We start from the raw sequence: 15,525 nt of genomic DNA on the forward strand, positions 1-15,525 counted from the left end.
TACCTCTCCTAGTGGGACGCGATTGTTCGCTGTTCACGGCTCTATGGGGGCACGAGTTGAGGAAGAAGGTACGAGCCGGCCGAAGAAGAGAGCGGGGACGACCAATAGCCTGTGCGGCCCGGAAGCAACCAGTTAACCAGCATGGGTCTATGTCTCTAGAGTCGGAGGGAGCGCCGGAACCCGAACCCCCTGGGGAACCCCTGAAGGAGGAGCCCATCCTCCCCCTCGATTTTGAGGGGCCAGTCGAGACCCCCGCTGAGGGCCAACTGAGGGGACAATTCGGGACGGCCCAGTGGGAGGTTCCGAACTTGAAAGCCGCCGCAGCCCAAGTGATAGCGGTGGATGGACAGCTACTTCCGGGGGTGAGTGACTGGCGATACCCCTATTTCCAAATCAAGAATAACCTTTTGTGTCAGGTGTCATGCCAACAGGGGGAACTTCGAGAGGTATTGTTGCTGCCCCGACGGTACGTGGGAACCGTTCTCCAGCTGGCCCACACCCACCTGTTGGGGGAGCACCTGGGAATGGAGAAGACCCAGGAACGGATTGCCGCCCGGTTCCACTGGCCCGGGATGAGGATGGCTGTGGAAGATTACTGTCGCAGCTCCTGGGAGTGTCAACTCACTGCCCCGAAAGCCCACTTCCGAAGCCCATTGGTCCCCCTACCAATCATCGGGGTGCCCTTTGAATGCATCGCCATGGACCCCTGGTAGTGGGACCCCTGGTAAAAACAGCATGAGGACAGCAGGTCACCATGTTGGTCTACAATGTCGTCATGGACAATTTTGTCTAATACAAAAGATTTGTGTAGGAAAAGTACCAGTTTAAAGAACTTGTACTCTGTTAGATTCCATTTTAAGGTGTAAAGTCTCTCACAGAAGTAATTTCCCAGCAGGCACACACCAATTTCTCCAAAACATAGTACATGTAGTACTCACAGAGTTGCCATCCCTTTGACTCAGGGAACAAATCAAGGAATATTTGCACAAATATTAATAGAGGCAGAGGGTTGCGGGTTCAAATCTCTGTGCTATACTGGGGCTGACCATGTGCTTGTGTGTGTGTGTGTGTGTGTTATATTTGTCAACAGACTGCATACTAGATGCAATACTGGTAAAGAATAGACTAGTTCATTAGTACTAGAGCGAGTTCATTAGAACGTGCGTTGAAGATATCGTTCCCATAGCAACGATTAAAACATTCCCAAACCAGAAACCGTGGATTGATGGCAGCATTCGCGTGAAACTGAAAGCGCCGAACCACTGCTTTTAATCAGGGCAAGGTGACCGGAAACATGACCGAATACAAACAGTGTAGCTATTCCCTCCAAGGCAATCAAACAAGCTAAGCGTCAGTATAGAGACAAAGTAGAATCTCAATTCAACGCCTCAGACGCAAGAGGTATGTGGCAGGGTCTACAGTCAATCACGGATTACAAAAATAAAACCAGCCCCGTCACGACCAGGATGTCTTGCTCCCAGGCACAGACTAAATAACTTTTTTGCCCGCTTTGAGGACAATACAGTGCCACTGACACAGCCCGCAACCAAAACATGCGGACTCTCCTTCACTGCAGCCGACGTGAGGAAAACATTTAAACGTGTTAACCCTCGTAAGGCTGCAGGCCCAGACGGCATCCCCAGCCTCGCCCTCAGAGCATGCGCAGACCAGCTGGCCGGTGTATTTACAGATATATTGAATCAATCCCTATCCCAGTCTGTTGTTCCCACATGCTTCAAGAGGGCCACCATTGTTCCTGTTCCCAAGAAAGCTAAGGTAACTGAGCTAAACGACTACTGCCCCGTAGCACTCACTTCTGTCATCATGAAGTGCTTTGAGAGACTAGTCAAAGACCATATCACCTCCACCCTACCTGACACCCTAGACCCACTCCAATTTGCTTACCGCCCAAATAGGTCCACAGACGATGCAATCTCAACCACACTGCCCTAACCCATCTGGACAAGAGGAATACCTATGTGAGAATGCTGTTCATCGACTACAGCTCGGCATTTTAACACCATAGTACCCTCCAAGCTCGTCATCAAGCTTGAGACCCTGGGTCTCGACCCCGCCCTGTGCAACTGGGTACTGGACTTCCTGACGGGCCGCCCCCAGGTAGTGAGGGTAGGCAACAACATCTCCACCCCGCTGATCCTCAACACTGGGGCCCCACAAGGGTGCGTTCTGAGCCCTCTCCTGTACTCCCTGTTCACCCACGACTGCGTGGCCACGCACGCCTCCAACTCAATCAAGTTTGCGGACGACACAACAGTGGTAGGCTTGATTACCAACAACGACGAGATGGCCTACAGGGAGGTGAGGGCCCTCGGAGTGTGTTGTCAGGAAAATAACCTCACACTCAACGTCAACAAAACTAAGGAGATGATTTGTGGACTTCAGGAAACAGCAGAGGGAACACCCCCCTATCCACATCGATGGAACAGTAGTGGAGAGGGTAGTAAGTTTTAAGTTCCTCGGCGTACACATCACAGACAAACTGAATTGGTCCACCCACACAGACAGCATCGTGAAGAAGGCGCAGCAGCGCCTCTTCAACCTCAGGAGGCTGAAGAAATTTGGCTTGTCACCAAAAGCACTCACAAACTTCTACAGATGCACAATCGAGAACATCCTGGCGGGCTGTATCACCGCCTGGTACGGCAACTGCTCCGCCCACAACCGTAAGGCTCTCCAGAGGGTAGTGAGGTCTGCACAACGCATCACCGGGGGCAAACTACCTGCCCTCCAGGACACCTACACCACCCGATGTTACAGGAAGGCCATAAAGATCATCAAGGACAACAACCACCCGAGCCACTGCCTGTTCACCCCGCTATCATCCAGAAGGCGAGGTCAGTACAGGTGCATCAAAGCTGGGACCGAGAGACTGAAAAACAGCTTCTATCTCAAGGCCATCAGACTGTTAAACAGCCACCACTAACATTGAGTGGCTGCTGCCAACACACTGACTCAACTCCAGCCACTTTAATAATGGGAATTGATGGGAAATGATGTAAAATATATCATTAGCCACTTTAAAACAATGCTACCTAATATAATGTTTACATACCCTACATTATTCATCTCATATGTATACGTATATACTGTACTCTATATCATCTACTGCATCTTTATGTAATACATGTATCACTAGCCACTTTAACTATGCCACTTTGTTTACATACTCATCTCATATGCATATATTGTACTCAATACCATCTACTGTATCTTGCCTATGCCGCTCTGTACCATCACTCATTCATATCTTTATGTACATATTCTTTATCCCCTTACACTTGTGTCTATAAGGTAGTAGTTTTGGAATTGTTAGCTAGATTACTTGTTGGTTATTACTGCATTGTCGGAACTAGAAGCACAAAAGCATTTCGCTACACTCGCATTAACATCTGCTAACCATGTGTATGTGACAAATAAAATTTGATTTGACTATTTGAAAAAGATAACACATTTTTTCACATCCACAAGAACCATAGTATAAGTATATTATAATCCTATATAATCAGAAATGTTCAGAAGGGCGCCGAGACTCCTATGGTCATAAAATGCACATGTAAAACTGATTCAGATTTACACAGATGGACAAAAAAACACACTCAACTGTTTTTCACTTTCATCATACTCTAGATATTTGTTGTGTGTTGTCAAGACACGTGGACCCCAGTATCTAAGTCTGACAGAGCTCATCACAGCCCACGTTGATGACTGACAGCTGTATCCACGCAGCATTTCCATACACATTTGCCCTATTTCCCTATCAGATAATTGACCATCCACTCATCGGCCATGCCCCGGTGGCTTTAACCAACACCTAAGCCACTTTATGGCACTAGTGATAAAATCCCTCTTGATTAACCTGACTAATCTGAGTGTGTGGGGAGATTAATGCTGCAGTTCATTTGCATGAGTGAGTGCTCCCATTTGGCTATCTGCATAGCAGTGGTAAGGTTTCCCCCTTGGCTCCTGGGCCAGTCACTCACTGGGCACTGTGTGGGTGGCACAATGCACTGGGAGCACCAGTACCCTCAGGCAGGGAAGAGAGCTGTCGGTTTATCTGTGCATGGGCTAGTGCCAGCCATCACGGAACAAGAGTATTTTGGTCAAATGTAATTCCAGAAACAGTTTAGCAACTTCTTTGACAGTGCAGTTGTCCAAACAATCATAACGTAATAGCTGGCAATGGTAGTAGAGATATTGCTGTTGGTCTGTTGCCTTCATTTTCAAAATACTGCTTCTGTATTGCATAAGATGTTTTGTATTGTACGTTGCTGACTTTGAGGTAGTGTGTCATAAGGGTTGGCTCGTGATTTACTGTGAGTATTGTACCTTGGCCTTATCCTCTACATCTATTGTCTGACTCTCTTCAACCCAATAACCATTTTTAGATGAAGTGTTCATCACTTCCACATCCTTTAGATTAATTGATATAATTGATTGGATAATTAAAAGTAGTAGGCTGCTCTAGCTGGAGACAAAATTCAATACATCAAAAAACCACAAAGCCCAGGGCCTTTATTTCCATTCTGTTCTTCAATTTCCATTGTACCCCATTTATCTTGTTCAATGACTAATCAGATGAACGTAATACTCTCAGACTTCAATAACGCATCATGTTCTCAAAACACATTGCCTGACTCATTTATTGTACAGTGCCTTAGTATTCAGTATTCAGACCCCTTGACTTATTCCATATTTTGTTACGTTACAGCATTATTCTACAGTGGATTAAATACATTTTCCTCAGCAATCTACACACAATACCCCATAATGACAAAGTGAAAACAAGTTTTTAGCAATTAAAAAACATACCTTATTTACATAAGTATTCAGACCCTTTGCTGTGAGACTCTAAATTGAGCGCAGGTGCATCCTGTTTCCATTGATTATACTTGATGTTTCTACAACTTTAATCAACTCCACCTGTGGTAATTAAATTGATTGGACATGATTTGGAAAGGCACATACCTGCCTATATAAGGTCCCACAGTTGAAAGTACATGTCAGAGCAAAAACCATGCCATGAGGTTGAAGGAATTGTTCGCAGAGCTCCGAGACAGGACTGTGTAGAGGCCAGATCTGTGGAAGGGTACCAGAACATTTCTGCAGCATTGAAGATCCTCAAGAACACAGTGGCCTCCATTCTTAAATGGAAGAAGTTTGGAACAACAACTCTTTCTAGAGCTGGCCACCCAGCCAAACTGAGCAATCGGGAGAGAAGGGCCTTGGTCAGGGAGGTGACCAAGAACCCGATGGTCACTTTGACAGAGCTCTAGAGTTCCTCTGTTGAGATGGGAGAATCTTCCAGAAGGACAACCATCTCTGCAGCACTCCACCAATCAGGCATTTATGGTAGAGAGGCCAGATGGAAGCCACTCCTCAGTAAAAGGCACATGGCAGCCTGCTTGGAGTTTGCCAAAAGGCACCTAAAGACTCTCAGACCATGATAAACAAGATTCTCTGGTCTGATGAAACCAAGATTGAACGCCTTTGCCTGAATGCCAAGCGTCACGTCTGGAGTAAACCTGGCACCATCCCTACGATGAAGCATGGTGGTGGCAGCATCATGCTGTGGGGATGTTTTTCAGCGGCAGGAACTAGTAGAATAGTCAGGTTCAAGAAAATTGAATGGAGCAAAGTACAGAGAGATCCTTGATGAAAACCTGCACCAGAGTGCTCAGGAAAGGTTTACCTTCCAACAGGACAATGAACCTAAGCACACAGCCAAAACAACGCAGGAGTGGCTTCGGGACAAGTCTCTGAATGTCCTTGAGTGGCCCAGCCAGAGACAGGACTTGAACCCGATCGAACATCTCTGGAGAGACATAAATTGCTGTGCAGCAACACTCCCCATTCAACCTGACAGAGTTTAAGAGGATCTGCAGAGAAGAATGGGAGAAACTCCCCAAATACAGGTGTGCCAAGCTTGTAGCGTCATACCCAAAAAGACTCAATGCTGTAATCACTGCCAAATGTGCTTCAACAAAGTACTGAGTAAAGGCTCTGAATACTTATGTAAATGCAATCTTTTTTTTTCTATATATAAATTAGCAAACATTTCTTAACTGTTTTTGCTTTGTCATTATGGGTATTGTGTGAAAGCTTGATGAGGGGAAAAAAAACAATTTAATACATTTTAGAATAAGACTGTAATGTAACAAAATGTGGAAAAAGTAGGCACTGTAGACTGAAGGCACTGTAGACCCACAACTGTGTATGAATGACATTTTTACTCTGTGGCGCCCGTGTGGCCTAGTGGTAACACTCCCAGCGGTATTCAAACAGTACATGTTACAACTGCAATCTTCGGCACTGTCTATACTATAAATAGAGCTTGAGAAAAGAAGTATCGTAAGGATGGTGGAATTCCTTTCGTCTTTAAAAGAGAAAACAAATGAAATAATATTGTTCGGTCAACACACCATGGGGGATTAATTTGTTCTGTCAATCAATCCCGAATTGAGTCAATTGTCACCCAATGCACATCTGCTCCACCACCACAATCTGCCAACCCCCCTGTATTGGATAATGTTCCCCCTGATCATTGTTTCCACAGCACCCGGGCCTTCCCTTGCAGACTCCATGCAAAGCAGGCAATCAGGAGCCATCTCTTTCCTTTTCCACATGGTCTTCCACTCCCTCCCTCTCCTTCCCTCCTACCCTCCCCCCTCAGGCTCTCGCCATATGTCAAACATCACTCAAAATATGACAGCAAAAGTACATGTCACACAACCAAATTGCATGTGGAAAGTGAATGCAACATGCTACAGGTGATAAGTACAGATGTTGTCTGCCCATTGACCTGCAGGCTGGAGGGTTGGTGAGTTGTGGTGGGGTGGAGTGAATATAGATTCCAATGATAATAGGAATCTCAAACCCTCTGAAGGAGTTGTGTAACATTGTAGCAGCAAGGGGCAGGACTTCCAGTGTGACATTATGGGGAAAGAGGACTATAAATTGAGGGCCACCTCTCAGGCACCTGCAAACAAACAAGCAAGCTGCAAAGCAGAAGACGGCTGGGATAATTTGGCAAAGTGCATTTAAGGATATTCTACTTCACCGTGAGCTCTACAAACAGACCAACAGCAACCATGTCAGCACACACCAACCTGCTCCTTCTCATCACTGTGTGTGTGTCCATTCAGGAAGGTGAGTACTAGCGCTATTACTATAATAAATTATCTTAGGAATTATGTCTTCCACAAGCAAAAATAGACTTAATCATGTCATTGAAGTTTTGAAAAATAATGGTCAAGTGTCTTCCACTGATCATTTTTTGAATGCATAACTAAATATAAAAATATCCTAAAAATATTACTTTGGAATGACACACTATATAAAAAATTATGTAATTGCATCAACAAAACACTGGCTGACTTTCTATTTAAACTAATTAATATCCCTATACAATGACGACATGGTGCAGCATTGACTACATGTTTTTATTGTCCAGAGCAATGTAAAGACTTACTCATAAGCACACTCATTATATTCAGTGACAAGATATACAAAGAGACACGTTTCACCAAGCCCCGTTCCAACTGTTCCATCATCAATGAAGATTTATCGTTAACACATTAGGACCAGTGTTACATCTCACTTCAACCTTGCTGACTAGCTCAGGGGTACACACTCTCAAATGTTGATTCTCTGGAGAACCTCTTCATCTCACACAGCAAATGGATTATCTTGTGTTTGAGTGATCTTGGTTGTCAAAAGCACCTTAAACTTGAACTTGTGAGAGCATTACAATGTTTGTTTGCTGGTTGTAGACTTATCATTGTACAGTCAGAAAATACCAGAGGCTGTGTTTCTCCATATTCTGGTCATCTCTGTATCGGGACAAATGAGATGTACTGACTCCACTGAAACACTAGTACACATTCCCTTCCTATCGAGGGACCCACTTACTTACTTAAAACGGTCAATAAAGAGGTGAAGTCTCCTCCAGATGTCTGTTTGCCCTTTACTATTGGCATTGGCACTCCCTTCAGAATGTTTGAACAGACAGATAACAGAGATTACAGATGATTACTAGCTTTCCACAGAAAGGATTGATTAGACTGGTGTGATCGATCAAGGCAAATAGTGGAGTACCGGTAATAATACATTTGTCTAGTGTCCATTTATGTTGGTGACAGGGTTGGGGAGTAAGGGATTACAAAAAACTGTCATCCGTTACATTACAGCAAAAATATTGTAATCAGATTACAGATACTTTTGAAAAACTAGATGATTACTATGAGAACTACTTTTAAATTCAGAAAGGATGTTTGCGGAAAAAAAATCTTTGACACTTCTCTGTTTTCTCAATGACATTCAAATCAGCATTGAAAAAGGCACGTTTAAGTTTGTTCCACCTGAGTCTGACCACAAATCAAAGACCACTATGATGACACACCAAATGTGTTTGATGGATCGCGGGAAAAGAGCAGGAACAGGCTTTTGTAGGCTACAATCTAAGCTATGCTTTCCAATGGTGCGACTGCTGTCAGCATCCAAAGGTTATCCAACTTGAATAAACGCTTGGAGGTAAGGATGACAGCAGTGGGTTAGTCTACAGTGATACAGATATCACTTATTATTGATCTCTGCATTGATGTAATTGTGAATCACAGTTCTGCTCTCTCATTTAGCTTTTTGCGTGTTATGGATTGTGGTTGTTGTGGATGGCTGTTCACAAATCTAAAATGTGTATTTGAACCCAATAATGGTTGAATTCAAGAAGTTTAAGCTGTCTATCAATCATTGTTTTTGAAACCAGTGGACAGCCAGTGAAAAATGTGCTCTTGCAACAGCTGCATAGCGCGGACCCCAGCCTATGGAATAAAAGTGGGGCTTTTATTGCTCAATCTAATTCAGGCTGATTAAAAAAAATATATAATCCATAGGCCTAATGGACACATGCTCAAACTCGCACACTTTTGATAGACTTAAAGGGGCAATATGTAGCTGCTACATCCATTTTTGGATTCATAAATGATATATATCTATCAATTTATTATTGAGGAATATAACTTATAAATGCCTCATGAGCTTTGTTCAAATGTCACACTCCATGAGAAACCAGAATATGAGCATGTTTTTCTCCAATGTTTGTAAACATTGTAAATGTAAGTACTCCATGACAACAAAATCATAAACAACAGAGTAGGCCTGGCTAATACATCCTTAGTTTTGGGGCTATGCTCAGGTAAAACAATTTGGCTAATCAATACTTACCATGTTTCCAAGTCCTATTCTTGAAGATCAAGGGGTATAACATTTATTGGAATAACTGGAATTCTGAATGACTTTGGTTTTTAATGTAAAGACAATTTAATCGTATTATTATTTGTAGCTGAAAGCAGAATCCTACATAACAAACTCATAAAGTAAAATGTAACATCCCATCCCAGCTATGTAAACTTTAATAGTGGTTTATCCTGCAATAGATGTTGTTCAATTGGTAACATACATTTGTGTCTTCTTTTAATGACTCTTAAGGGGAAAGTAATCTAAAAGTAATGGAATGTAATCAGAATGCGTTACTGAGTTTGGGTAATCCAAAAGTTATTTACTGTTAACAATTTTGGGCAGGTAACTAGTAACTGTAAAGGATTACGTTTAGAATGTAACCTACCCAACCCTGGCTGGTGGATTGTACGGTCTTGATGCACCAGGATTGCTTTCTTAGCTATATCCTTCTGTCTGTCATGTAGGATTTGGACTTCCACTGTCAGAGAGGCCTAAATCCAGTGATCTGGCTCCACCTCACAGAGTGCGGATCAAACGCTGTGCCTGCAACAACCAGCTGGACTCTGAATGCCACTACTTTTGCCATCTCGACATCATCTGGGTCAACACACCAAGGTGGGCAAACACACCTCACAGAAATATATGCATTCACAGAGAGAAACACATGCTCATACACTTACTTACACTAACACACCATCAAAGACGTAAAACAAATACCTACTCAGCTTTGCAGACATATACTTGAGCAATTCACTTATGTGGGTCAATTACGTCACCGTGTGATGATATCAACATTAATATTTGCACCGTTTTTTTATTTTAGCTGGGTATCATTGGTATCAATATGACATTATTCTGGCAATCATCCCTGTCTTGCAACACTGCATTTTATTAATGCCAAGGAACAAAGTCTATAAACATTGTGGTTATATCTTGAGAGTGACTGAGCAAACTGATATTCCCTTTCTCTCTTTCCCTTTCTGTAGTAAGACCACTGTTTACGGCTTGGGCAGCCCTCTGTCACGTCGCCGTAGGTCTGCCGGTCGCTGTGTGTGTGCCGACTCTGACGACCACACCTGCACCAGCTTCTGTCAGGACAGGTGAGTTGGGGTCAAAACAATGGCCAAGACACTATCACTCAGACTGACAGACTGACTGACTGACTGTTCGTTCTAGTTTTATTAGTTAGCCACTTGTACACAGAACAAGAGGGACTCTCTGTTGAAGCTCTTCAAGGTGTGGTCTGAGAGCATAGCTCACTTCTCTGGGATGCTATTATTAGCTTGAGGGAGTGTTGTTGTGTGTATCACACAGGCGTTCCCTCTTTGTGGTGGGATGAATCTTGCACCACAATGTTACGGAGTGCCCGAAGGGGCAGTGTAATCCCAGGCTGTGTAATCCCCACTGCATGTTTTGATTGGCTCAAGGGACAGGGGAGTGAAGTGTCTAGGAGTCTCTAGAATTGAAAGGCTGAGTTTGAGATTAATGGTTCCTAAGGATGATAGAGAAACAAATACAGGCACCTGGAGACACCCAGAGACTCAATGCACACATTGTTCCTCCTTTCTAGCGCGCAATCTGTACCGCTACACGCTTGGATAGAGCCGTTAGACATTATATTGTAAAGACATTATTGTTTGGTCTATGACCTTGATGTCAGTAAAACTTTTAGTGTACAATAAAGTTGTCTTTAGATTGCCAAATTGGCAAAAAAGAGGCAACAGTTCTTTACACACCTGATTCTTTGATCAAAGGTATTGTGAGAATTCACTGATCTGAATTTGTTTGAAGGGTATCTACAGTGCCTTCAGAAAGTATTCATACCCCTTGACTTTTTCTACTTTTTGTTGTTACAGCCTGAATTCAAAATGGATGAAAAAAAAATCACACATTACCCCATAATGACAAAGGAAAAACATGTTTTTAGAGAATTGTGCAAATTTATTGAAAATTAAATACAGAAATATATCATTTACATAAGTATTCACACCCCTGAGTCAATAGTTTGTAGAAGCACCTTTGGCAGCGATTACACCTCTGAGTCTTTCTGGGTAAGTCTCTAAGAGCTTTCCACACCTGGATTGTGCAACATTTGGCCAGTATTCTTGTCAAAATTCTGCAAACTCTGTCAAATTGGTTATTGATCATTGCTAGACAACCATGTTCAGGTCTTGCCATAGATTTTCAAGTAGATTTAAGTTTAAACGGTAACTTGTCTTCCCTGTCTTCTTAGTAACCAACTCCAGTGTAGAAATGGCCTTGTGTTTTCGGTTATTGTCCTGCTGAAAGGTGAATTAATCTCCCAGTGTCTGGTGGAAAGCAGACTGAACTAGGATTTCCTCTAAGATATTGCCTGCACTTAGCTCCGTTCCGTTTATTTTTTTATCCTGAAAAGGTCCCCAGTCCTTTAACGATAACAAGCATACCTATAACATGATACAACCACCAGTATGCTTAAAAATATGAAGAGCGGTGCTCATTAATGTGTTGTATGTTTGGAGCAAATCCAATAAGACTTTGTAGTCAGGACAAAATATTTAATTGCTTTGCCAATTTTTTTTGCAGTATTACTTTAGTGCCTTGTTGCAAACAGGATGCATGTTCTGGAATATTTTTATGCTGTACCGACTTCCTTCTTTTCCCTCTGTCAATTAGGTTAGTATTGTGGAGTAACTACAATGTTGTACATCCATCATCTGTTTTCTCCTATCACAGACATTAAACTCTCATTAAACCCTCATGGTGAAATCCCTGCGCGGTTTCCCTCCTCTCCAGCAACTGAATTAGGAAAGATGCCTGTATCTTTGTAGTGACTGGGTGTGTTGACACACCATCCAAAGTGTAATTAATAACTTCACCATGCTCAAAGGGATATTCAATATCTGCTTTTTATTTGTATTTTACCCATCTACCAAAAGGTGCCCTTCTTTGCGAGGCATTGGAAAACATCCCTGGTCTTTGTGGTTGAGTCTGTGTTTGAAATTCACTGCTCGACTGAGGGACCTTGCAATTATCTGTATGTGTTTGGTACAGAGATGAGGTAGTCATTCCTAAATCATGTTAAACACTATTATTGCACACACAGTGAGTCCATGCAACTTATTGTGACTTGTTAAGCACACTTTTCTTCCTGAACGTATTTAGGCTTGCCATAACAAAGGGGTTAAATACTTATTGACTCAAAACATTTAATCTTTTCATGTTTTATTAATTTGTAAAAATGTTCACTTCAACGTTATGGGATATTGTGTTCAGGTCTTGCCATAGATTTTCAAGTAGATTTAAGTCTAAACGGTAACTTGGCCACATTCCATGTCTTCTTAGTAACCAACTCCAGTGTAGAAATGGCCTTGTGTTTTCGGTTATTCTCCTGCTGAAAGGTGAATTAATCTCCCAGTGTCTGGTGGAAAGCAGACTGAACTAGAATTTCCTCTAAGATTTTGCCTGCGCTTAGCTCTGTAGGCCATAGGCCAGTCTGCCCCCATCTCTCTCTCTTTTTGTGTGCAGCTCAGATAACTCTTCACCCAGAGCTCAATTAAGAGCTCCCCAACCTTTTGACTTTCCTTAATGAGCTTGAAACAGCTGTTTGCTATTCTGGTTTTCAAATGAAGCATAGGCTGTACACAGAATTATTTAATATTGTACCACAAGATGACCGTTGTTATTATGTTGCTGACCAGTGTCTCTTTCCTCCAAAGATCTATGGTCAGAGCCCCTGTGAGAGCCAGGGGATGGGCCTTTCCACCCAGGAAGGAAGCAGCCAGGGCCCCTGGGCTTAATGAGCGCTAAACGACATTGTGTGGCAGACAGTGAGGAGTGAAGAGCGAGTACCAGAACAAATGACACTCTAACATTGAGAGGAGCAGAACAAAGGGCTGCTGATAGAGAGATGTGTCACATGCAGGAAGGCCACAGACTGGTGGGACTGCCTGTCTGTTTGTTGGTTTGCACCCATAAGGAGAGGTTGGAAAGCAAAATGGGACAGAGGCTTGAAGACAGAGAATAGACACTAGATCCAAACCTTGAGGGATGGATCAGGCATGATACATACAGGGTTTTGTGATTTGTGCAGCAAAATGTTTGTTAGGGCCAGGAGGGACAAGGATGGTCCATGCTACTGGCAGACTCTGGCCAGGTAGCCGTAGAGGAAAGAACACTTGATGTGTTTATGCTGGTTGTCTGTGTTCAAAACAGTGGCAGACCATTGCTGTCATGATGGAAAGAATGTAACAGGGAGAATATGACTGTTACGATCATCAAAATTATGTATGAGATAGCCACTGTGTTTTTCTCATTATTTTGCCAAACATATTTGATTTGTATAATAACAACATATTATGATTGCCATGCAGGTTATTCATCAAGGAAAATGACTGAGGTCATTTAAAGGTGCAATGTTTAGGATTAAACACTGAGTGTACAAAACATTAAGAATACCTTCCTAATATTGAGTTGTAAAGTTGACTGGATGTCCTTTGGGTGGTGGACCATTCTTGATACACACGGGAAGCTGTTGAGTTTGAAAATCCCAGCAGCGTTACAGTTCTTGACACAAACCGGTGAGCCTAGCACCTATTACCATACCCTTTCCAAAGGCACTTAGATCTTTTGTCTTACCCATTTACCCTCTGATTGGCACACATACACAATCCATGTCTCAGATGTGTCGAGGCCTAAAAATCCTTATTTAACCTGTCTCCTCCCCTTCATCTACACTGATTGAAGTGAATTTAACAAGTGACATCAATAAGGGATCATAGCTTTCACCTTGATTCACCTGGTCAGTTTATGCAATGGAAAGAGCAGGTGTCCTTAATGTTTTGTACAGTCAGTGTATATGTGTGTATGGTTGGGTGGGTCAGGTGGGTCAGGTGGGTGGGAGTAAAAAATACATAACATTGAAACATACGGTATATTGTTGTATTAAATTGATTTCGACCACTTCTGTATTGAGTGACTGTGTGAAGCAGTGTGTAATAATAAACAAATGAATAGTTGAATTATACAAAATACTTGTCAGACCCTCCTTATTTGACTGTGTTGACTAGATGTACGTTTACCTACAACACAGTGTAATAGTTCCATTATAAATATTCTGATGGGTCAAGGAGTGCAGGCGGAATGGAGTTGTAAGTCTTCTTTGGTTTATAACCCTGCAACAGAACATGTTATAAAGGAAATGTCAAGGGATGAGGAATTGCACCCAAGTCATGTGGCCGATTCTCCTGTGTTATTGTTTTATGGTGTGATACAGAACACGTCTAGCCCATGGGATAAGAGACAGGAAGCATATTCAGTCAAACAAGTTGCCTGGGTTTTTTTCCCCCTGGTGTATACTTAGATCAATAACTGGGACAGAAAGGGAAACACTTAATAAGCAATGACTGAGCACTTTGAATTTACGGAATCATATAAATCATTATCACTCCACATCATACTGTATGTATTGTTAATTCATGAGGTATGTGTGGAAAAGTAAAAGGTAACTTTAGAGTTGTGTGAAGAGTGAACTTTATTATGAGAACTCCCTGCACTGCATGCAGGAATAGGTGAAATTACATAGTTTAGAAATGGCCTATTCAATGTACAGTATATGACTGTTCATTTGGCAGGGGTGTTGAACTGACACCAAGCCACTGAATCTCACCAGAATGTGAAATGTTGAAAGGATACTATAGAAATTAGCTTATGATGTAACACGTCTGTAGTGAGGAAGAAAATGCTGTAATATTGAATTGTTACGTAAATATGGTACATTTTAGCTCTCCAATAGACCTATACATTAGGATTCTCCATTCACTTTACTAGGAAGCAAACTAATAACAATAACTGTTTTGAAAAATACCCTCACATGCTGATATATGCCACATGGAGCAAATGATCGAGAAATTTGATTTTTCTGTTTGTGTATAGTATTTTCAACTTCTCCCAGTCTCTCAAGCCAATGCAAACACTGCTCTTAGTTCAAACGGAGGCCCAAGGTAGATAAATGTCCAAGGAATTCAAAACCTCAAATTAATAAAAAAAAAATGAAGATTTTCCCTTCAAAAGCAGGCCAGTTTCTGTTGTCATAAGGATTTCTTGGCATATTTCCTATGACCAAATGTGTCATTGCGGTAGTGTCCTGCACCCCCCATTCTTAGTTACCATGACCCCTCGCTGACCTGTAGGACATAGGCCTATTGCTGAGACGATGAGTAACACTGGGAATCGTCTTACTGGGGTTTTTAATGAGATGACTTTCAAGTAATCTATCTCCCCTTTGGCAGT

At 42.4% G+C, this 15,525-nt stretch overlaps 1 protein-coding gene across 1 annotated transcript; it reads left to right on the plus strand.

Moving 5' to 3' along the window:
- The first annotated feature begins 6,927 nt into the window (after positions 1-6,927).
- Positions 6,928-13,737, plus strand: LOC112222647 (endothelin-2-like). Its single transcript, XM_024385375.2, has 4 exons — positions 6,928-7,167; positions 9,720-9,870; positions 10,242-10,355; positions 12,954-13,737. Exons 1-4 carry the CDS (start codon positions 7,110-7,112, stop codon positions 13,042-13,044), a joined length of 414 nt encoding a protein of 137 aa, XP_024241143.1. The 5' UTR covers positions 6,928-7,109; the 3' UTR covers positions 13,045-13,737.
- The last annotated feature ends 1,788 nt before the right edge of the window (positions 13,738-15,525 follow it).

This window comes from Oncorhynchus tshawytscha, linkage group LG23, assembly GCF_018296145.1.
Source record: "Oncorhynchus tshawytscha isolate Ot180627B linkage group LG23, Otsh_v2.0, whole genome shotgun sequence".
Taxonomy (NCBI): Eukaryota; Metazoa; Chordata; class Actinopteri; order Salmoniformes; family Salmonidae; genus Oncorhynchus; species Oncorhynchus tshawytscha.

Excerpts from the sequence above, each read along its gene's own strand:
- LOC112222647 (XM_024385375.2), top strand. The coding sequence starts at position 7,110 with ATGTCAGCACACACCAACCTGCTCCTTCTCATCACTGTGTGTGTGTCC. Across the intron at positions 7,168-9,719 it reads GTGTGTGTCCATTCAGGAAG|GATTTGGACTTCCACTGTCA; the intron begins GTGAGTACTAGC and ends TCTGTCATGTAG. Across the intron at positions 9,871-10,241 it reads ATCTGGGTCAACACACCAAG|TAAGACCACTGTTTACGGCT; the intron begins GTGGGCAAACAC and ends CCCTTTCTGTAG.